Source organism: Gorilla gorilla, chromosome 9, assembly GCF_029281585.2.
Source record: "Gorilla gorilla gorilla isolate KB3781 chromosome 9, NHGRI_mGorGor1-v2.1_pri, whole genome shotgun sequence".
In the NCBI taxonomy this organism is placed as follows: Eukaryota; Metazoa; Chordata; class Mammalia; order Primates; family Hominidae; genus Gorilla; species Gorilla gorilla.
In genome coordinates, this window is record NC_073233.2 from 122,211,838 (window position 1) to 122,230,876 (window position 19,039).

The window sequence follows — 19,039 nt, forward strand, 5'->3', positions numbered from 1 at the left end:
AAGAGAGAGCGAATTCTCTGGCTTGCTGACTCCTTGGAAAAAACCAGTAGGGATTTTTTTATTAGGCAAAGTACAGGAATTGACGTCAGAGGCAGGATGTGCTGCTGGGCAAAGCATATGAGAAGTAGGGTATGCAGGTCAGCATTACCTGGTTGCAATGGTTATCTTGAGGAATGGGCCAACTGGTGGTCTGGCCAGTGGCAGCAAGGCTGTAAATCAATTATTCAGCATTCCTTCCCAAGGTGGGACACCCCGCAACATTGTTTATCTCCTAAGGCCAGTTCCCGGAATTAAGTAAAAGGATGACTAATGGACATGTTGTCAGTGAGGCAGTGGTGTGGGTTTTGTGACCAGTGGGAATGCATGAAAGAATGCTTTAGCGGGGAGTGAGCTGAAGCCAAGCCCCATCCCTACTCTGTCTCAAAGTGAGTTCAGAAAAGGGGATTTAAAGAATTCTTTTTTTTTTTTTTTTTTTTTTTTTGAGACAGAGTCTTGCTCTGTCGCCCAGGCTGGAGTGCAGTGGCGCCATCTTGGCTCACTGCAAGCTCTGCCCCCCGGGGTTCACGCCATTCTCCTGCCTCAGCCTCCCAAGTAGCTGGGACTGCAGGTGCCTACCACCAAGCCCGGCTAATTTTTTGTATTTTTTTTTTAGTAGAGACGGGGTTTCACCATGTTAGCCAAGATGGTCTCGATCTCCTGACCTCGTGATCTGCCCGCCTTAGCCTCCCAAAGTGCTGGGATTACAGGCATAAGCCTCTGCGCCCAGCCTTAAATAATTCTTAAAGGAAGTAAAGTTAACTTTGAAAGAACTATCAGGATTTGGATTGACCGAAAGGAGTGGGGAGGCTTAGGGAGGAGGTGCTTGCCAGACACTGGGTCATGGCAGTGGTCGGTGAAGCTGCAGTTGCCTAGGGCAGGGATGGAGAGAGAGTCTGGGCATGAGGAGAGGGTCTCGGGATGTTTGGCTGGACTAGACTTTACAGAAAGCCTTATCCAGGCTTTTAAAATTACTCTTTCCAGACTTCATCTGAGACTCCTTCTTCAGCCAACATTCCTTAGCCCTGAATACATTTCCTATCCTCATCTTTCCCCTCTTTTTTTTCCCTTTCTTTTACATGTTTAAATTTAAACCATTCTTCGTGACCCCTTTTCTTGGGAGATTCATGGCAAGAACGAGAAGAATGATGGTGCTTGTTAGGAGATGTCCTGTCTCTCTGAACTTTGGGGTCTTATCCATTAAATAATTTTCCTGACGAGCTCAAGTGCTCCCTCTGGTCTACAATCCCTGGCGGCTGGCCTTCATCCCTTGGGCAAGCATTGCATACAGCTCATGGCCCTCCCTCTACCATACCCTCCACCCCCTTTCGCCTAGGCTCCCTTCTCCGGGAATTTCATCACTTCCTAGAACAGCCAGAACATTTGTGGTCTATTTCTCTGTTAGTGTTTAACCGAACATCTGTTCTGAAAGAAGGGCTGAACTGATGGAAGGAATGCTGTTAGCCTGAGACTCAGGAAGACAACTTCTGCAGAGTCACTCCCTGGCTTCTGGAGGAAAGAGAAGGAGGGCAGTACTCCAGTGGTACAGAAGTGAGACATAATGGAATCAGGCTTCACCTCCAAGGACACCTATCTAAGCCATTTTAACCCTCGGGATTACCTAGAAAAATATTACAAGTTTGGTTCTAGGCACTCTGCAGAAAGCCAGATTCTTAAGCACCTTCTGAAAAATCTTTTCAAGATATTCTGCCTAGGTAAGTCTGTTGTCTGCATGTCTCCCCACTAATGTGAGTCATATAGATGGAGTCTCAGGGCACGACTGGGTTTTGTGTCTCTCGTTGTTGCTTCCCCCTTTTGGCATCACCCATTTATTTAACTAGGATAAAAACGAATATTGGTATAGCGATTCCACAGTTTACAAAGTGCTTTTGTATCCACTGTCTCACTTGATCAAGCAAAAGGAAACCAGAGGACTGGAGTGCTGTCCTGAGTCTACCTTGATTTGCTAGGCGACTTGAGGGAGACTTTTAGCCTCAAAGGGCCACTTAAGTGGAAATTCTAAAACAGTACCTATTCTGATCCTAACTCAAGGGAATGCTGTGAATATGCATGAGATAAAGACCTCCCAATATATGAAGAACTGGGTGATTTTTGGAGAAAGACATTATATACTCAATTTCTTTTTTAATTAACTTTCCTTGAAAGTATTGCTTAATAGTTTTTACATTCTCCATGTAACAGACTTTCTGGATCTGGTGTTCAGTCTGTACACCAGATGTAGATCTTTTTTACCTTCTCCTAGACCTTAAAATTCCTGGCAACATGGCTCCACCCTGGATTGGGGAATAAAAAATGAAAAGTTTTTTTTTTCTTTTTGACTTTAAATTTTATTAATGTTTGAGGTTTTTCAAACTGATGTGCTTTATTTAAAATTCAAGTGAGACATTTTTAGTCTTTTTGATATTTATATTTTCTTTGTCACTATGATGTAAATTACAGGGATTTGGGGAAAATATGGGATTTTTTTTTTTTTTTGGAGATATAGATCTCACTCTGTTGCCCAGGCTGGATGGAGTGCAGGGATGTGATCACAGCTCATCATAGTCTCGAACTCCTGGACTCAAGGGATCCTTCTGCCTCAGCCTCTCCAATAACTAGGTCTTCAGGCACACGCCACCATGCCTAGCTAATTTTAAAATTTTTTTGTAGAGATGAGGTCTCACTATGTTGTCCAGGCTGGTCTCATCCTCCAGGCCTCAAGTGATCCTCCTGCCTTGGCCTTCCAGAGTATTGGGACTATAGGCATGAGCCACTGTGCCTGGCCCAGAAAAGATGTTTTAAAAAAACATTTTGAGGGAAAAGTTGTGAACAGTAGTGGTCTGTCTTTGAGGATCACCAGCACAGTCCCAGGGAAGACAATGTAAATTTGACTCTGCCCACTGCCATGAGATGCCTGACCTCTCCTCTTTGTTCCTCCCACTAACCCAGACGGTGTGAAGGGAGACCTGCTGATTGACATCGGCTCTGGCCCCACTATCTATCAGCTCCTCTCAGCTTGTGAATCCTTTAAGGAGATCGTCGTCACTGACTACTCAGACCAGAACCTGCAGGAGCTGGAGAAGTGGCTGAAGAAAGAGCCAGAAGCCTTTGACTGGTCCCCAGTGGTGACCTATGTGTGTGATCTTGAAGGGAACAGGTAGAGAAACTGATGTCTACTTCTTGGCTTTTGAAGGTACCTGAGTGATGGTTGGCAAAAGCAACAGACAGATAGGGACCAAAGAGAAATCCAAATGGAGAATGAGTGGTAACGAGAGAGCGAGAGCAAGAGAGATGAGATAGGCCCATGTGTGTGCGTGTTTGTAAATTTGTGTATGTGCATGTGCGTGTGTGCACCAGAATAATGGAAGACACAGGGAGAGGGTTGAAGAAATGGATACTGAGCAAAGAGGAGTAAACCCCCAAATTTTCCAGGCCTGTGGGGACAAGAGCAGTGTGCAGTCAAGTACCTTGGGACCTAGGTTTAGGACAACTGCAAGTAAAAGGCTAACCCAGCTTCTCACCAGCAGCTTTTGGATGTCAGTGCTTGTCCCTCGCCTCACTGCCATGCTGCTGTAGCCATCCAAGCCTATAGAACTTGGCTGTGAGTTTGGCTAATGCTGACATCACCAGATACAACCAAAATCTGACTAGGTTTTTAAACTGAGGTAAGCAACATAAAGGAATTACTTGAAAAGAATTTATTAATCACCATCCATGAAAGTAGACTTTGTATACTCACAACTAATGGTCAAGATCTTACACTACCACATCTACACGTAAATTTATGCAAATGAATCTCATTTGTTCATGTAAATTTTAATTTATTCCAACACGAGAAATTGGCAATAGCCTATTAGCCAGAGGTAGCCACGCCTGCAATTCACTGTCTTTCTCACGTCCTTATGCACTTCCATCTTTTGCTGATTGTCTGACAATATCCAGTCTATTCCCCAACTGATCATTCACTCCTGGAGCAACATTTCTCTGCTGCTATGCATATTGCTGAGACCCCACAGACTTCTTTGCAAGCTGCATAAAAAGATGAATGTATGCAATTATAGTATCTGCAAATAAAAGTAGGTTTTGTTCTTCTATTCCAACTTTACGCTTTTTATTTATTTTTCTGCCCTTATTATGTTGGCAAAAACTTTCAATACAATATTGAATAGAAATGATGACAGCAGACCTCTGTGCCTTATTCCATATTCTAGGATAAAAAATATTCAATGATTTATCATTAAGTATATTAACTATTGGTTTTTCATAGATATTATCAGACTAAGTTCTGCATTCCTAGCTTTTTTGAAATTTTAATCAAATGTTGAATTTTGTCAAAATTTGTTTGCATTTATTAAGATGGTCTTATGATTTTCCTCCTGTATTCTGAAAATGTGAATTACATTGGAAAATTTTGAATGTTACACCAAAGTGGCATAAACTACTTGGTCATGAAGTATTATTCTTTTTATATATTGCTGGATGTGGTTTTCTAATCTTCTGTTAAAGATTTTTGCATCTATATTTATGATGGATATTGAGCTATAATTTTCTTCTAGTGTGCTTCACAAATTTTGATATCAGCATGATGCTGGAGTCATAAAATGAGTTGGGAGTGATATCCCCTCTTCTATTTTCTGAAAGAGTTTGAGTATTATTAGTATAATTTCCTTCTTAAATGATTGATAGCATTCACCAGTGAAGCCAGGTGAATCTGAAATTTTTATGCGAGAGAAGACTTTATTAAAAACAGTATTTCTTTAATGGTTACTTGGATTTTCCGTTTGTTCTTTTGTCTGTTTTGGTAAGTGGTATTTTTCAAGAAGTTTGTCCTTTTTATCTTGGTTGTCAACTTTATTGGCATTTTTTTTTTTTTACAATATCCTTTTAATACCTTGTTATGTCTGTAGGATCTGTAGTGATCTGTCCTCTTTCATTCTTGATATTGGTAATTTGTCTTGTTTTCTTTCTGTTGTCTTGATCAACCTTGCTACAGATTGATCATTTTATTAATCTTTTCCAAGAACCAAGTTTTGGCTTTGTTGATTTTTCTCTATTGTCTGTCCATTTTCTATTTCATTGCTTTCTGCTCTTATTTTTGATCACTTTCTTTCTTCTAGTTATTTTAATTTTAATTCTTTTCTAGTTTACTTTATTTTTTTCTAGCTTTCTAAAATGTCTTGTTTTTAATTCTTCTTTTAGCTTCTTAAGTTGGAAACTTATATCATTTATTTCACATATCTCTTTTTCTAATGTGGGCATTTAATGCTGCAAATTTCCTTTAGCACTGTTTTAACTGCATCCCATGATTCTTGTATGTGGTATTTTTATTATTTTCAAATTCAGCATATTGTCTCATTTCCTTTGTAATTTCTTTTTTGACCATGAATTATTTAGAATTATATTGCTTAATTTCCAAAGTATTGGGATTTTTCTAGCTATCTTATTGTTATTGCTTTCAAATTAAATTTTGTTGTAGTCAGAGATTTATTTTGTGGCTCTGCATATGGTCTATCTCAGTAAATGTTCTATGTGCTTTCTACATTGAAAAGAGTGTATATTGTTCAGTTGCAGATATAGTTTCTATAAATATCAATTAAGTCAGGCAGGTTGATAGTATCATTCAAATTTTCTACATCCTTACTGACGTTTTGTTTACTTTCTCTGTCAATTACTGAGAGAGAGTGTTAATGTCTCAAACTATGATTGTTGATTTATCCTTTGCTCCCTATAGTTCTGTCAACATTTGCTATATGCATTTTGACACTTGTTTTTAGCTCTGTTATATACATTTTTAGGATTGTTATGTCTTCTTGATGAACTGACCATTTTACCATTGTGAAATATCTCCCTTTATTTCCAGCAATGTATTTGTCTTGAAGTCTACTTTTTCTGATGTTAATATAGCTACATCACCCTTCCTATGCTTGCTGTTTTGCATGGTGTGGTGGGCAGCCTCTAAGATGGCCCCCAATAATCCTTGTGTCAGTATTTTCACCTTTGTGTAATCCCCTTCCCTAGAATATCCATTGGATTTAGTGATTCAGTACTGACAAGTTTGGTAGAATGCAGCATAGTGATGGGATATCAATTGTGATATTAAATTAAAAAGGACTACAGCACCACTACACACCTATTAGATCTAGGCCAGAATCTGGAAGACTGACAACACCAAATGCTGATGAGGCTGTGGGGAAACAGGAACTCTTATTTATTGTTCGTGGGAATTAAAAATGGTGTAGCCACTTTGGAAGACAATTCGACTATTCCTTGCGAAACTATTCAATCTAGCAGTTGCACTCCTTGGTATGTAACCCAAAAAGCTGCATGTATTACACTCCTCAGTATGTAACCCAAAAAGCTGTGGTATGTCTACACAAAAAGCTGCACACAGATGTTTATAGTAGCTATATTCATAATTGCCAAAAATTGAAAGCAACCAAGATGTCTTTCAGTAAGCAAATGAATAAATTGTGGTACATTTAGACAATGGAATAATATCCAGTGCTAAAAAGAAATGAGCTATCAAGCCACGAAAAGACGTGGAGGAAATGTAAATACAATTACTAATTGAAAGAAGCCAATCTTAAAAGGCTACGTGTGTGATTCCAACTATATGACATTCTGGAAAATGCAAAACTAGGGAACAAGTAAAGAAGATAAGTGGTTGCTAGGGGTCAGGGGAGGGAGAGATAAATAGGTGGAGTATAGAGGATTTTTTAGAGCAGTGAGACTACTCTGTACAATACTATAATGGTGGACACATGTCGTTATATATTTGTCCAAATCCATGGAATGTACGATACCAAGAGTGAATCTTAACGTAGATTACAGACTTTGGGTGATAATGGTATGCCAATGTAGGCCTTCTGCTTGATTTTGCAGTGAACCTAATATTGCTGTAAAAAACAAAATCAATTTTTAAAAAATGACAGCTTTTTATTGGGTATTCTCTCTCTATCTCACTCTCTTGTCCTGGGGAGTGAGCTTGGAACCAAATTTCCCCCAGTTGAACCAGAAAAAACAGAGAAATAAGTGTTTGTCATTTTTAGTTGCTAAATTTTGGGGATAATTTATCCTGCAGTTACATATAACTAATATACATGATATATCTACATATCTTTTTCTGCCCTTCTGTTTTCAGATTATGTTTTCTCTTTTTAATCCAGACTGACAATTTCTGCCTCTAACTGGATTGTTTAGTCCATTTACATTTAATGTAATTACTAATATTACAGGGTTGAATTTAAATCTACCATCTTGGTATATGATTTCTATCTGTCCCATCTGATTGTTGTTCACCTGTGTCTTTCTTCCTGTTTTCCCTTGGTGAATGCAGTAATTTTTAGTATTCCATTTAGTATAAGTGTACATATTTTTAGTATTTATTTTTTATCTCCTCTGTTAACCTCTTCTGTGTCTTGTGTGAGTTTGTGTGGTTTTTCTAGGAATTGCAATAGGCATCCTTGACATATCTATTGTCTCATGAAGGATGTAAGATATTCCAAAAGTGTAATTTCCTTAACCGACTTTCCTGGCCCTTATGTTCTTGTCATATATTTTATTTCTATGTATAACACTATAATACATATATTGTTATTAGTTTTGCTTTAGTTAGTAGTGATTTTATTTTTATTGTCTTATTTTTAATTTTGATTTTTAAAATAAAATTTACCATCTTTACTTTGTTTAAGTGTTAGTTGAATAGTGTTAAGTATAGTCACATAAGTCAGTATACAGTTTTAAACAATGTATATAACAATATATATTAAATGTAGGAATTTTGGACTGAATGTTTTTATCCCTCCCTCCCAATTTCTGTGTTGAAATCCTAACCCCCTTATGATGGTATTAAGAGGTCGGGACTTTGAAAGGTCATTAGGTCATGGAGGTGGAGACTTCATGAATGGGATTAGTGCCCTTATAAAAGGAACCCCATGGAGCTCTCTAGCTCTCCTTCTGCCATATAAAGGTACAATGAGAAGTCAGCTGTCTGTGGCCCAGAAGAGTGCTCATCAGACCCTGACCAGGCTGGCATCCTAATCTCAGACTTCCAGCCTTTAGAATTGTAGGAAATAAATTTCTGTTGTTTATGAGCCACCCAGTCTATGGTATTCTGTTACAGGAGCCCAAACTAACTAAGGCTATATTATGCATATATTTAAGATCTTTTATATTTACCCACATATCTTTCTTCTCTAGTGTTTTTCATTCCTTTCCCAAGATCTGTTCTTCTGTTTGGCATCATTTTCCTTCACCTGAAGAACTTATTTTAGTATTACTTATAATGCAGTTCTGCTGGAGACACATTCTCTTAACTTATCAAGTCGGGTAAAAAGTTAGTAAATGTTTTCCTCCCTGCTAACTTGAGGAATTTAACAATTTTTGATAACCAAAGTCCCCTGGCATCTCTCTTCCCAGTATTTATTATTGAAATCTGAGATTTTAAAGTTCAAATATTGTAATTTAAAGTATTATTTTTATATTTTCTTTCAAGATCAGTTTGGACATTTGCTTTTGGTTTGTAATCAAATTTAGAATTATTTGGACATATTTGGTGCTCATTTTATACAATTTTTCTAGATATTGAATCTTTAATTTTGATTTATCTGTCAACTGAATAGATCTTCAAATATTTATTTCAAGAGGAACATACAGTGACGTGTTTTCTAATTCCATGCATATATGAGAATGTATTTTGTCACTCTTACACATGAACAAAATCATAAAATTGTTTAAATATTGCCCCATTTTTTTTCTGACATGTAGTAAGAAGTTGAGAGAGGCTATTCTATTTTTTTTGAGACAGGGTCTTGCTCTGTCACCCACACTGGAGTGCAGTGGTGAGATCTCACTGTAGCCTCGACCTCCCAGGCTCAGGTGATTTCCCACCTTAGCCTCCTGAGTAGCTGGGACTACAGGTCCACACTGCCATAGCTGACTAATTTTTTGTAGAGATGGGAGTTTTGCTCTGTTGCCCAGGCTGGTGAGAGCCTATTTTCATATGCATTTTAACCTGTATACCCCTGACTTAGAATTTTATATTGGCTATAGCCTTCAAAGTGGGGCTATATTCTTCAATATAAAAATAATTTCGTACACCTTTTTTTTCTGTTGACTATGTGATTCCACAGAATGAAATTGATATTAACCAGAAACAATTGCAGCTATGACAATTTGGACAATATCTAAAGTTATTTAGTAAATTAGGAAATTTCCAGGATTTGTAGAATCTCAGGGAAACTTTGTAATAAGTAAATAAATCTTCAGTCACTGTTAGACAACACACCTTTCCAAAGTCCAAATCATCTGTCAAGAAGGCCTTTGAAACTTTGTTCTCACTTTCTGTATCCACCATCAGCCTTTCCATCTCATTCAAAAATAAACCCTTACAATCTAGCAGGATAGTAAAAGCATTACTTATCTCACACCTGAAATGTCAGCTTGGAACAACTGGCTCTTGAGACACTGTCCCCTCCCAATCACTCTGTTGGAAATTGCATTTTTGGCAGTAAATTTCTGCATTCTTACCCTTATCCTTGTGCTAGATCCTGTGGCTTTAATTATTTTAAGAATGATAGTGATCCTATGCAACTCATGTCTTTCCTGCATCTTCAAGTAGCTTTATCAACCTACAACCTATTTCCTTCAAGATGATTTCTTCTTTATCTGAAGCTTTCTCTTGTGCTAAAGGCTGCCAAAGACGTATGTACTGTTTCCTGTTCTTCTACCTCTGCATTTAATACCACTCATTTTAAATTAGCTGGCCATAGTGGTGCACACCCGTATTCCCAGCTATTGGGGAGGCTGAGGAGAGAGGATCACTTGAGCTTGGGAGATCGAGGCTGCAGTGAGCTGTGGTCACATTCCAGACTGGCTGGCAGAGTGACACTCTGTCTCAAAAATAATAAAAAAAATAATAAAAATAAATAACCCTCATTTTTACAACTATCCAAAAAAGTCGTAAGAAAGTCAAACACTAAGATACAACTACTCAAGCTTATACCATGAACAGAGGAAAATGAGCTCTTTCCTTAAGAAATTGTAGCAGCTGCATTACTTAACCTATGGTTCCTGGAACTTGGAATGCATAGCTTAGGCTTGTGGTCCCTGGACTAGTAGTTTTGACAACACGTGGGAGCTTTTAGAAATGCAGGCTCTCAGGCCCCACTAGCTACCTACAGAATCAGAACCTTCACTGTAAGATCTGCTAAGGGTGGTATGCACATTACAGTAGAAGAAGCACTGGTGTCTGGAGCAGGGCTTCCCTCTAGGTATGCCAGGGCACACACACAGGTGGGTGGGAATCAGTTGCAGGTGTGCTGTCCAAGCTGTTTTCCTTGGCCCTCTTGATAGCAGGTGGGGCGTGGAGCACCTCCTGGTTGCCTCTGTAGAGAGTGGCTCCTCCTTTTTTTTTTTTTTTATTATACTGTAAGTTCTAGGGTACATGTGCACAACGTGCAGGTTTGTTACTTATGTATATATGTGCCATGTTGGTGTGCTGCACCCATTAACTCATCGTTTACATTAGGTGTATCTCCTAATGCTATCCCTGCCCCCTCCCCCCACCCCACGACAGGCCTTGGTGTGTGATGTTCCCCACCCTATGTCCAAGTGTTCTCATTGTTCAATTCCCACCTATGAGTGAGAACATGTGGTGTTTGGTTTTCTGTCCTTGCGATAGTTTGCTCAGAATGATGGTTTCCAGCTTCATCCATGTCCCTACAAAGGACATGAACTCATCATTTTTTATGGCTGCATAGTATTCCATGGTGTATATGTGCCACATTTTCTTAATCCAGTCTATCATTGTTGGACATTTGGGTTGGTTCCAAGTCTTTGCTATTGTGAATAGTGCTGCAATAAACATATGTGTGCATGTGTCTTTATAGCAGCATGATTTATAATCCTTTGGGTATATACCCAGTAATGGGATGGCTGGGTCAAATGGTATTTCTAGTTCTAGATCCCTGAGGAATCACCACACTGACTTCCACAATGGTTGAACTAGTTTACAGTCCCACCAACAGTGTAAAAGTGTTCCTATTTCTCCACATCCTCTCCAGCACCTGTTGTTTCCTGACTTTTTAATGATCACCATTTTAAGTGGTGTGAGATGGTGTCTCATTGTGGTTTTAATTTGCATTTCTCTGATGGCCAGTGATGGTGAGCATTTTTTCATGTGTCTGTTGGCTGCATAAATGTCTTCTTCTGAGAAGTGTCTGTTCATATCCTTTGCCCACTTTTTGATGGGGTTGTTTGATTTTTTCTTGTAAATTTGTTTAAGTTCTTTGTAGATTCTGGATATTAGCCCTTTGTCAGATGGGTAGATTGTAAAATTTCTCTCCCATTCTGTAGGTTGCCTGTTCACTCTGATGCTAGTTTCTTTTGCTGGCAGAAGCTCTTTAATTTAATTAGATCTCATTTGTCAATTTTGGCTTTTGTTGCTATTGCTTTTCGTGTTTTAATCATGAAGTCCTTGCCCATGCCTATGGCCTGAATGGTATTGCCTAGGTTTTCTTCTAGGGTTTTTATGGTTTTAGATCTAACATTTAAGTCTTTAATCCATCTTGAATTAATTTTTGCATAAGGTGTAAGGAAGGGATCCAGTTTCAACTTTCTACATATGGCTAGCCAGTTTTGCCAGCACCATTTATTAAATAGGGAATCCTTTCCCTATTTCTTGTTTTTGTCAGGTTTGTCAAAGATCAGATGGTTGTAGATGTGTGGTATTATTTCTGAGGGCTCTGTTCTGTTCCATTGTTCTACATTTCTGTTTTGGTATGAGTACCATGCTGTTTTGGTTACTGTAGCCTTGTAGTACAGTTTGAAGTCAGCTAGTGTGCTCCTCTTAACCTCAGCATACCTGACAGAAGAAAGCTTAGGCCCCTGTCGAGGTGGCAGTTCTCTGAGGTAAATGCTGTCTGTGCAAAGACCTCCATTTCTATTTAAAAAGATGTTTGTATGTTTTCCAAAAATAGACACAGTTGTGCCAAATGTGTTCCACAAACTAGTGAACCACTTCTATTCCGAAGCATCTCTGGACTTTCACAGCTTGCAAAAGGATATTGATAAGCTTTGTTAAAACCAGGATCTTGATGATCATGATGATTGTTTCAGTGATACCTAGGAAACATTCCCGCCTTTTACAAGGATGCCTCTCTCTTAAATAGGTGCTCTTGCCACTTATCTCCCCAGGAAAATTCACAGGGCAGGTTAAGAAACCTTCAACTAGCTATTTCCTCAATTGTAAACATTTCTACTCACAGGTCTCAGAGCACTTCAAACTCAGTGTGTCCAAAACAGAGCTACCATCTGCTCCAGATCTGCTTTATTTCTGGTATTCTTAGCTCCTTGAATGGCACCATCATATAATAAATTGGACAAGCCAGAACCTGGAAGTTAATTTGTCCTTTCCCTCTCTGTCATGTTCCATATCTAACTTAACATCAAGCTCTGTCCATTTTACTTCCTGACTTCCTCTGTAACCCATTTCTTCCCGTGTTTACCATCACCTGGTCCCAGCTACCCCCGTCTCCCTCCTGACTGGCCTCCCACTTCCACTCTTGCCCCTCCACTCAATTCTTCTCTGTTCTGCAGCCCAAGTGACCTTCTCAAAATGTAAATCTGATCATGTCACTCTCCTCCTTAGTGCTCCCTAGTGACTCTCCAGAGCTTTTGGAATGAAAAGCAAAATTCCTGTCATGGTCCACAAAGCCGTGCCTAGTCTGGCTCCTGCCAACCTGTTTCCCCACAATCCAGCCACGTTGGCTCTCTCCTCCTGTGTTTCCTGCCACCACGTGGCCTTTGCACTTGCGGTTTCCTCTTACTGGAATTTCCTCCCGCCCTCCCTGCTTGCTTCAGTCTGGTTAACGCCTACATATTTATCCTCTATATCTCTGCTTGCCCGACTCCTTTCTGGAGGAGCTTTTCCTGATCCTCTAGGTTAAGGGGAGCTCCCAACATCTCCCCATTAGTGCCATGCTCCTTTCCTTCCTTGCATTTGTCAGTTTTAATTTCCACTTCTATGAGTGATCACTGGGTTAATGCTTTCTCCTGCCACCCACCCGTCTACAATCTCCATGAGGTTAGAATCTGTTTCTCATTTGTTTATCCTTGTGTCCCCAGTGCCCAGCCTATTTCCTGTAACATAATAGAGGTTGAAAACATATTTGGAAAATACATGAATACTCACATTTTGCTTTTCAGACTTTTCCTCCTAGAATATCATTCACCTGATTCGGGTGTGGGGTGTGGTCTCTATCAAAGGTGCACTAATGATTATTCCTTGCCCGTACAATTCTCACAGTGACCTCCAAGCTTACTTAGCCTTGATTTGCTTGACCTGTTTTGATGGTTCTTTCTCAGGAGAGCCTGCAGGAACTTCTGAGGATGGGGCTTTGGGGATGTGAGGACAATGAAAAACAGCTTGTCAGGGAGATTCTGATGCACTGCCAGCCTTGCTGAGACAGGGCAGGAGGAACCGCCTCTAAATCTCAGGATAGTTCACCTGGAATGTGGGAAGACATTCTCAGAAAGGGTTCTTCCCGGGGCCCTCCTCTTCATCCTTTCTTGCCTCCCTCCCTTCCTCCCCATATCCCTCAGGCTTTTATAGATGCATATTTACAGAGGACACGGCTACCTTTTTTTTGCATATTGATTCATTTGAAAGGGCAGACCTTTAGAACTAAAGAAATGGCCACATCGCTGTTAGCTTTCTGCAAAACAGCATAGCACTTTCCCGGTGTGTGTTTATTACCTACCCCATGAGCTAAATGTGAGGCAAAGTAGTGATTGGCTGGGTCTCCGGTGAGTCCATTTCCCTGCGTTGCCCCGAGGTGTATGCAGGCTTTACACAGCTACCTTGGCAACTGACTTCCCCAATGTTTGCTGTGTGTCCAAGGAAAAGCAGGGATCTATGACACTGGGTATTTCTAGCAAATTCCCCTCTCAAATTGGCACATTCTCTGTGAGCTTTGGAGACTTCACAGTGTGGCTCACAGTTTGGGAACAATTTGCGTCATCGTCTGACTGGTAAATTCTAGTTCTGTGGTAACTCAAGTGTTTCAAATAGCTTAATACGCAATAGGGCACGGAGGTTCGTTCTGCTTCTGTTGGAATCAAACACACATTTCCACAATATTCCCGTTATACAGGATCATCCCGAAACACATCCCCCAGAACACTATGTTGTCACTACTCTACCTTTTGGTATACACTTTATTATTATTCCTATCTGCAGATAGGTTACTTAAGTTTTTCTGCTCTAGATTAGTTTGTCTATTCAAATACATGTTTCTCACACACTTCTACAGTGTTTTTTTTTTGTTGTTGTTATTCTTAAAGTGTTCTATGAAAACTTCCATGTTGTATCAAGGCTGGATGGTAGCTTTGTAACTAGTTTCCCACCTTAGAATGACTGTCTGCTTTGTCCAGGACTGCAAGGGGGACTTAGAATATGGGATTTTTCAGTGCTAAAACTAGAAAAGTCTGAGACAAATCAGGACAAAGTGGTCACCCTGCTACCATTTCTAGCCTTGATAAAGGAGCAGGTAGACCCAACCAAGGATAATTTTTGTTTTCTATGTAGATACCAGTTTAGTGGTTGGTAGGAATTCCCCCAAATCAACACCTTGCTAAGCTCATCTCTCTCTCTCTCTCTCTTTTAATATAACAGCTTATTGAGATATAACTCACATACCACACAATTAATGCACCCATTTAAATTGTGAAATTCAGTAGTTTTTAGTATACTTTCAGAGTTGTGCAACCTTCATGACAATCAATTTTACAACATTTTCATAATTCTCAAAAGAAATCCTGTACCCATTAGCAGCCACTCCCATTTCTCTCCAAATCCCTCAGCTCCTGGCAACCACTGGTCTGCTTTCAGTCTCTGTAGCTTTGCCTTTTCTGGACATTTCATATAAATGGAATCATACAATATGTGGCCTTTTGGTTCTGGCTTTTTTCATTTAACCTATGTCTAGAAGGTCCATCCATGTTGTAGCATGTGTCAGAATTTCATTTCTTTTTGTTGCCAAATAATATTCCATTGTATGTATATATCGCATTTTATTTACCTATTCAGAAGTTGACGGTTGCATTGTTTGCACCTTTTAGCTGTTTATAAACATTCATTACAAGTTTTTGTATGGATATATGTTTTCATTTCTCTTGGGTATATACCTAGACAGATTTCCTGGGTCATGTGGTAACTCTATATTTAACCTTTTAAGGAACTGCCAGACTGTTTTCCAAAGTAACTGGACTATTTTACATTGTCAGCAGCAGTGTATGTAGGTTCCAGTTTCTGCAAATCCTTGCCGACACTTGGTATTATCTGTCTTTTTTATTATAGCCGTCATAGTGATGTGAAGTGGTATCTCATGGTTTTGATTTGCATTTCTCTGATGACGGACAATGTTGAGCATCTTTTCATCTGCTAATTGCTAAGCTCCTTAAATGGAAAATTATAGCAAGCATAAAGCATGTTTGCAAAGAAGTGATTATATTCGCTAGGATTAAGATTTTAAGTGAATATTTAAGATGCCCATGACTAGTGTCCACTCTCTCAAATCAAGTTTTATTTAAACCATTGACTTTTCCTCATAACTAGAAATAGTCCCAGTGAAAGTCTCCCTCACTTGCTGGAATGTGGGGCCATCTCTGCTGTCTGTCAAGCCTTGATGCCCAAGTGGCCATTTTCTCCTGGAGTCTGCATCAGATGGTGGAGTGTGTGTTTCCTGAGTGTGAGACTGGATCTGCTCCACAATGCTTTGCTGGTTAACTCCTTCCAAGAGTGCAATACCCAGGGGTCACTCCTACTCTTAGTGCTCTGGGGCCTGGGCCCTTAACACACTCAATGTTTCTTCCCCTTTTCTCACTTATCTGATCTTCTGCTACTTCTTTCTCCTTTGTCCGCCCCTGCTTTCTGGTTTCTCTTGTGCACTCTGTTTATTTAATTTTGATCGTTTGTTTGTTTGTTCCTTTCTTCCTCCTTTAACAAATTCAAATAGGATACAAGCCACTCTGTCCCATCTCCTGCCCTTGCCTTCTCTTCTTTCATTCTTTTATTAACTGATTTTTCTCTCGAGAAATCACCACTGGGCCAGGTGTGGTGGTGGCTCATGCCTGTAATTCCAGCAGTTTGAGAGGCTGAGGCAGGAGGATCACTTGAGGCCAGAAGTTCGAGACCAGCCTGGGCAACATAGGGAGACCCTGTCTCTATAAAACATAAAAAAATTAGCCTGGTATGGTGGTGCAAGCCTGTAATCCCAGTGCTTTGGGAGGCTGAGGTGGGAGGATACCTTGAGCCCAGGAGTTTGAGGCTGCAGTGAGCTGTGATGGCGCCACTGTGCTCCATCCTGTGCAACAGAACAGGACCCTGTCTCTAGAAACAAAACAAAACAAAAAACCCAAAACATGCCATTGATTTGGCAGAAAAGGACAGGGTTCCTGGCAAGGCTACCAAAAACATGATCTCTGTCAGAAAACATACTATCTGCAATATTTGTTGGAATCTGAGAATGGGAAATGTAGCTTTCTTCTCTCCAGGAGTGCCCTGTTCACAGCTGTGGGATAATGATCAATAGTTCCTAAAAATATCTATGGAAGACCTCACCACTCTTATTGATCAGCAACTACTGCAAAGATAATGTTTCAGCATTTGAAACCCCTTATTATTAATACTTATTCTGTATGGGTCAAGTAGCCGCTAACTTACAGTTTGGCAGATGGATCAAGTATAATAATAATAACGTATAAATACTAATAAATGAGCCAGTATAGTATAAGTGAGTATTATACTAAGCAGTGAAGGAAGAATAATTTCATGGAGGGAAGTCCACGGTAGAAGCAGGCTGCTAGGTATTATTATCATTTTCACATACTATTCACTTTATGAAGAGATTTAACATAGCTCAGGGTAATATGGTCTCATTCAAATGCCAAAATGACCCCTCAGTTCTTCTTTCTCTCCTTTCCCAATAGAGGTGGCCCTAAGGACACACATCTGGGACAATACGGCCATTTTTAGCCTTGACCCAAGAGATCTGGGTTCCCCATGACTGGAGTGGAAAACAATGTCTGTGGGTTTGTGTTTTTCAGAGTCAAGGGTCCAGAGAAGGAGGAGAAGTTGAGACAGGCGGTCAAGCAGGTGCTGAAGTGTGATGTGACTCAGAGCCAGCCACTGGGGGCCGTCTCCTTACCCCCGGCTGACTGCGTGCTCAGCACACTGTGTCTGGATGCCGCCTGCCCAGATCTCCCCACCTACTGCAGGGCGCTCAGGAACCTCGGCAGCCTACTGAAGCCAGGGGGCTTCCTGGTGATCATGGATGCGCTGAAGAGCAGCTACTACATGATTGGTGAGCAGAAGTTCTCCAGCCTCCCCCTGGGCCGGGAGGCAGTAGAGGCTGCTGTGAAAGAGGCTGGCTACACAATCGAATGGTTTGAGGTGATCTCGCAAAGTTATTCTTCCACCATGGCCAACAACGAAGGACTTTTCTCCCTGGTGGGGAGGAAGCTGAGCAGACCCCTGTGATGCCTGTGACCTCAATTAAAGCAATTCCTTTGACCTGTCCAGTTGACTTCAGTCCTTGTTTCTAACTGCCAAGTCATGTGCTGAGTAGAGGCTCAGTGGTTGGGGCCCAGTGGTTCATCTAGGACGGGACTAGAGAGGTCAGTCTACAAGCAATCCATTGACCACTTACTTGGTGCTGCACACAAATGTTGGTGCTATGGGACCCAAAGATGAGCAATTAGTATTCCAGTCTTCATTGCCTGTGCTTACAAAAGAAGACCTCACTTCCCTAAACATCTAGTTATGGCGGCTCAAGCCCATACCTGCCTACAGAGAAGTGTCTGCAGTTACTCACTATTAGTTTCCTAAAGGGGCACTGCTGGCTCCTTCTCTCCCAGGAATGGGCTTCTCCTATTCTTTAACTCTTGCCTTCTCCCTGGAGAGGCTACCAAACCCTGGCCTCTGCCGCTGTTCAGGCTGCCCTGTGGGTATAGCTGTTTGCTAGACTCCACTCTGGCCTCAGGGGCCAGAGAACAGCTGTCCAGCATTTCTGTTCATCCCAGCAATCCAAAAAAAATTTTTTTAAGCTACAAAGATCACTCCATTTTCAAATTCAGATTCTGCCACTTATTAGCTCTTTCTCATTAGGCAAGTTATATAACCTTGCAGTGCCTCACTTTCCTCATCTATAAAATGAGATTAAAATAGTCTTTTTATTAAGAGAATTAAAGTGAATTGTGGCCAGGCACTGTGGCTCATGCCTGTAATCCCAGCGCTTTGGGAGGCTGAGGCAGACAGATTCCTTGAGCTCAGGAGTTCGAGACTGCCCTGGGGAACATGCAAAACCCTGTCTGTATTAAAAATACAAAAAAATTAGCCAGTTGTGGCGGCATATGCCTGTGGTCCCAGCTACTCAGGAGGCTGAAGTGGGAGGATGGCTTGAGCCTGGGAGGCGGAGGTTGCAATGAACTGAGATCGCACCACTGTGTTCCAGACAGAGTGCGATGCTGTCTCGAAAAAAGTAAAATAATAAATAAATAATAAATAAAACAAAGTGAATTGTCACATGTAAAGGACCTAGAATATTGCATGGTGCTTGACAAACATTCAGTAAATGTTAGTTGCAATCATTATTATTATACGCATCATCATCAATATTAGTTGCCAAAGCAGCTGAGAAAAGATGACTTATTCTCCAATCAGGAGAGAGGATTCCTGTTCTCGGTTACAGGCGCTGGACTCTTTACTGGCATTGCCTTTGAGAGAGGCTGTGATACAACTTAGTTTCTATACCACATGCTGCCAATTCCTTTTTGATTTAAGAAATCTCTAGCAAACATTTAGCACTCTCCAAGCATCTTTCTTTCACGCACCAGGCACAAGAATGAAAATGAAATCCCAGTGTCAGCTGACTCAACAGCCCTCATCTTCATAGTCCCAGAAACACCCTAAGTGCTCCCAGGTCCTTCCAAGGGCAGTAGTGTA

General features: G+C 40.5%; 1 protein-coding gene across 1 annotated transcript; it reads left to right on the forward strand.

Annotated features, from left to right (window-relative positions):
- The first annotated feature begins 486 nt into the window (after positions 1-486).
- NNMT (nicotinamide N-methyltransferase) lies at positions 487-17,614 on the forward strand. Its single transcript, XM_019037378.4, has 3 exons — positions 487-1,751; positions 2,986-3,193; positions 17,143-17,614. The coding sequence occupies exons 1-3, from the start codon at positions 1,598-1,600 to the stop codon at positions 17,573-17,575; spliced, it is 795 nt and encodes a 264-aa protein (XP_018892923.3). The 5' UTR covers positions 487-1,597; the 3' UTR covers positions 17,576-17,614.
- The last annotated feature ends 1,425 nt before the right edge of the window (positions 17,615-19,039 follow it).

Excerpts from the sequence above, each read along its gene's own strand:
- NNMT (XM_019037378.4), top strand. The coding sequence starts at position 1,598 with ATGGAATCAGGCTTCACCTCCAAGGACACCTATCTAAGCCATTTTAAC. Across the intron at positions 1,752-2,985 it reads TTTCAAGATATTCTGCCTAG|ACGGTGTGAAGGGAGACCTG; the intron begins GTAAGTCTGTTG and ends CCACTAACCCAG. Across the intron at positions 3,194-17,142 it reads TGTGATCTTGAAGGGAACAG|AGTCAAGGGTCCAGAGAAGG; the intron begins GTAGAGAAACTG and ends TGTGTTTTTCAG.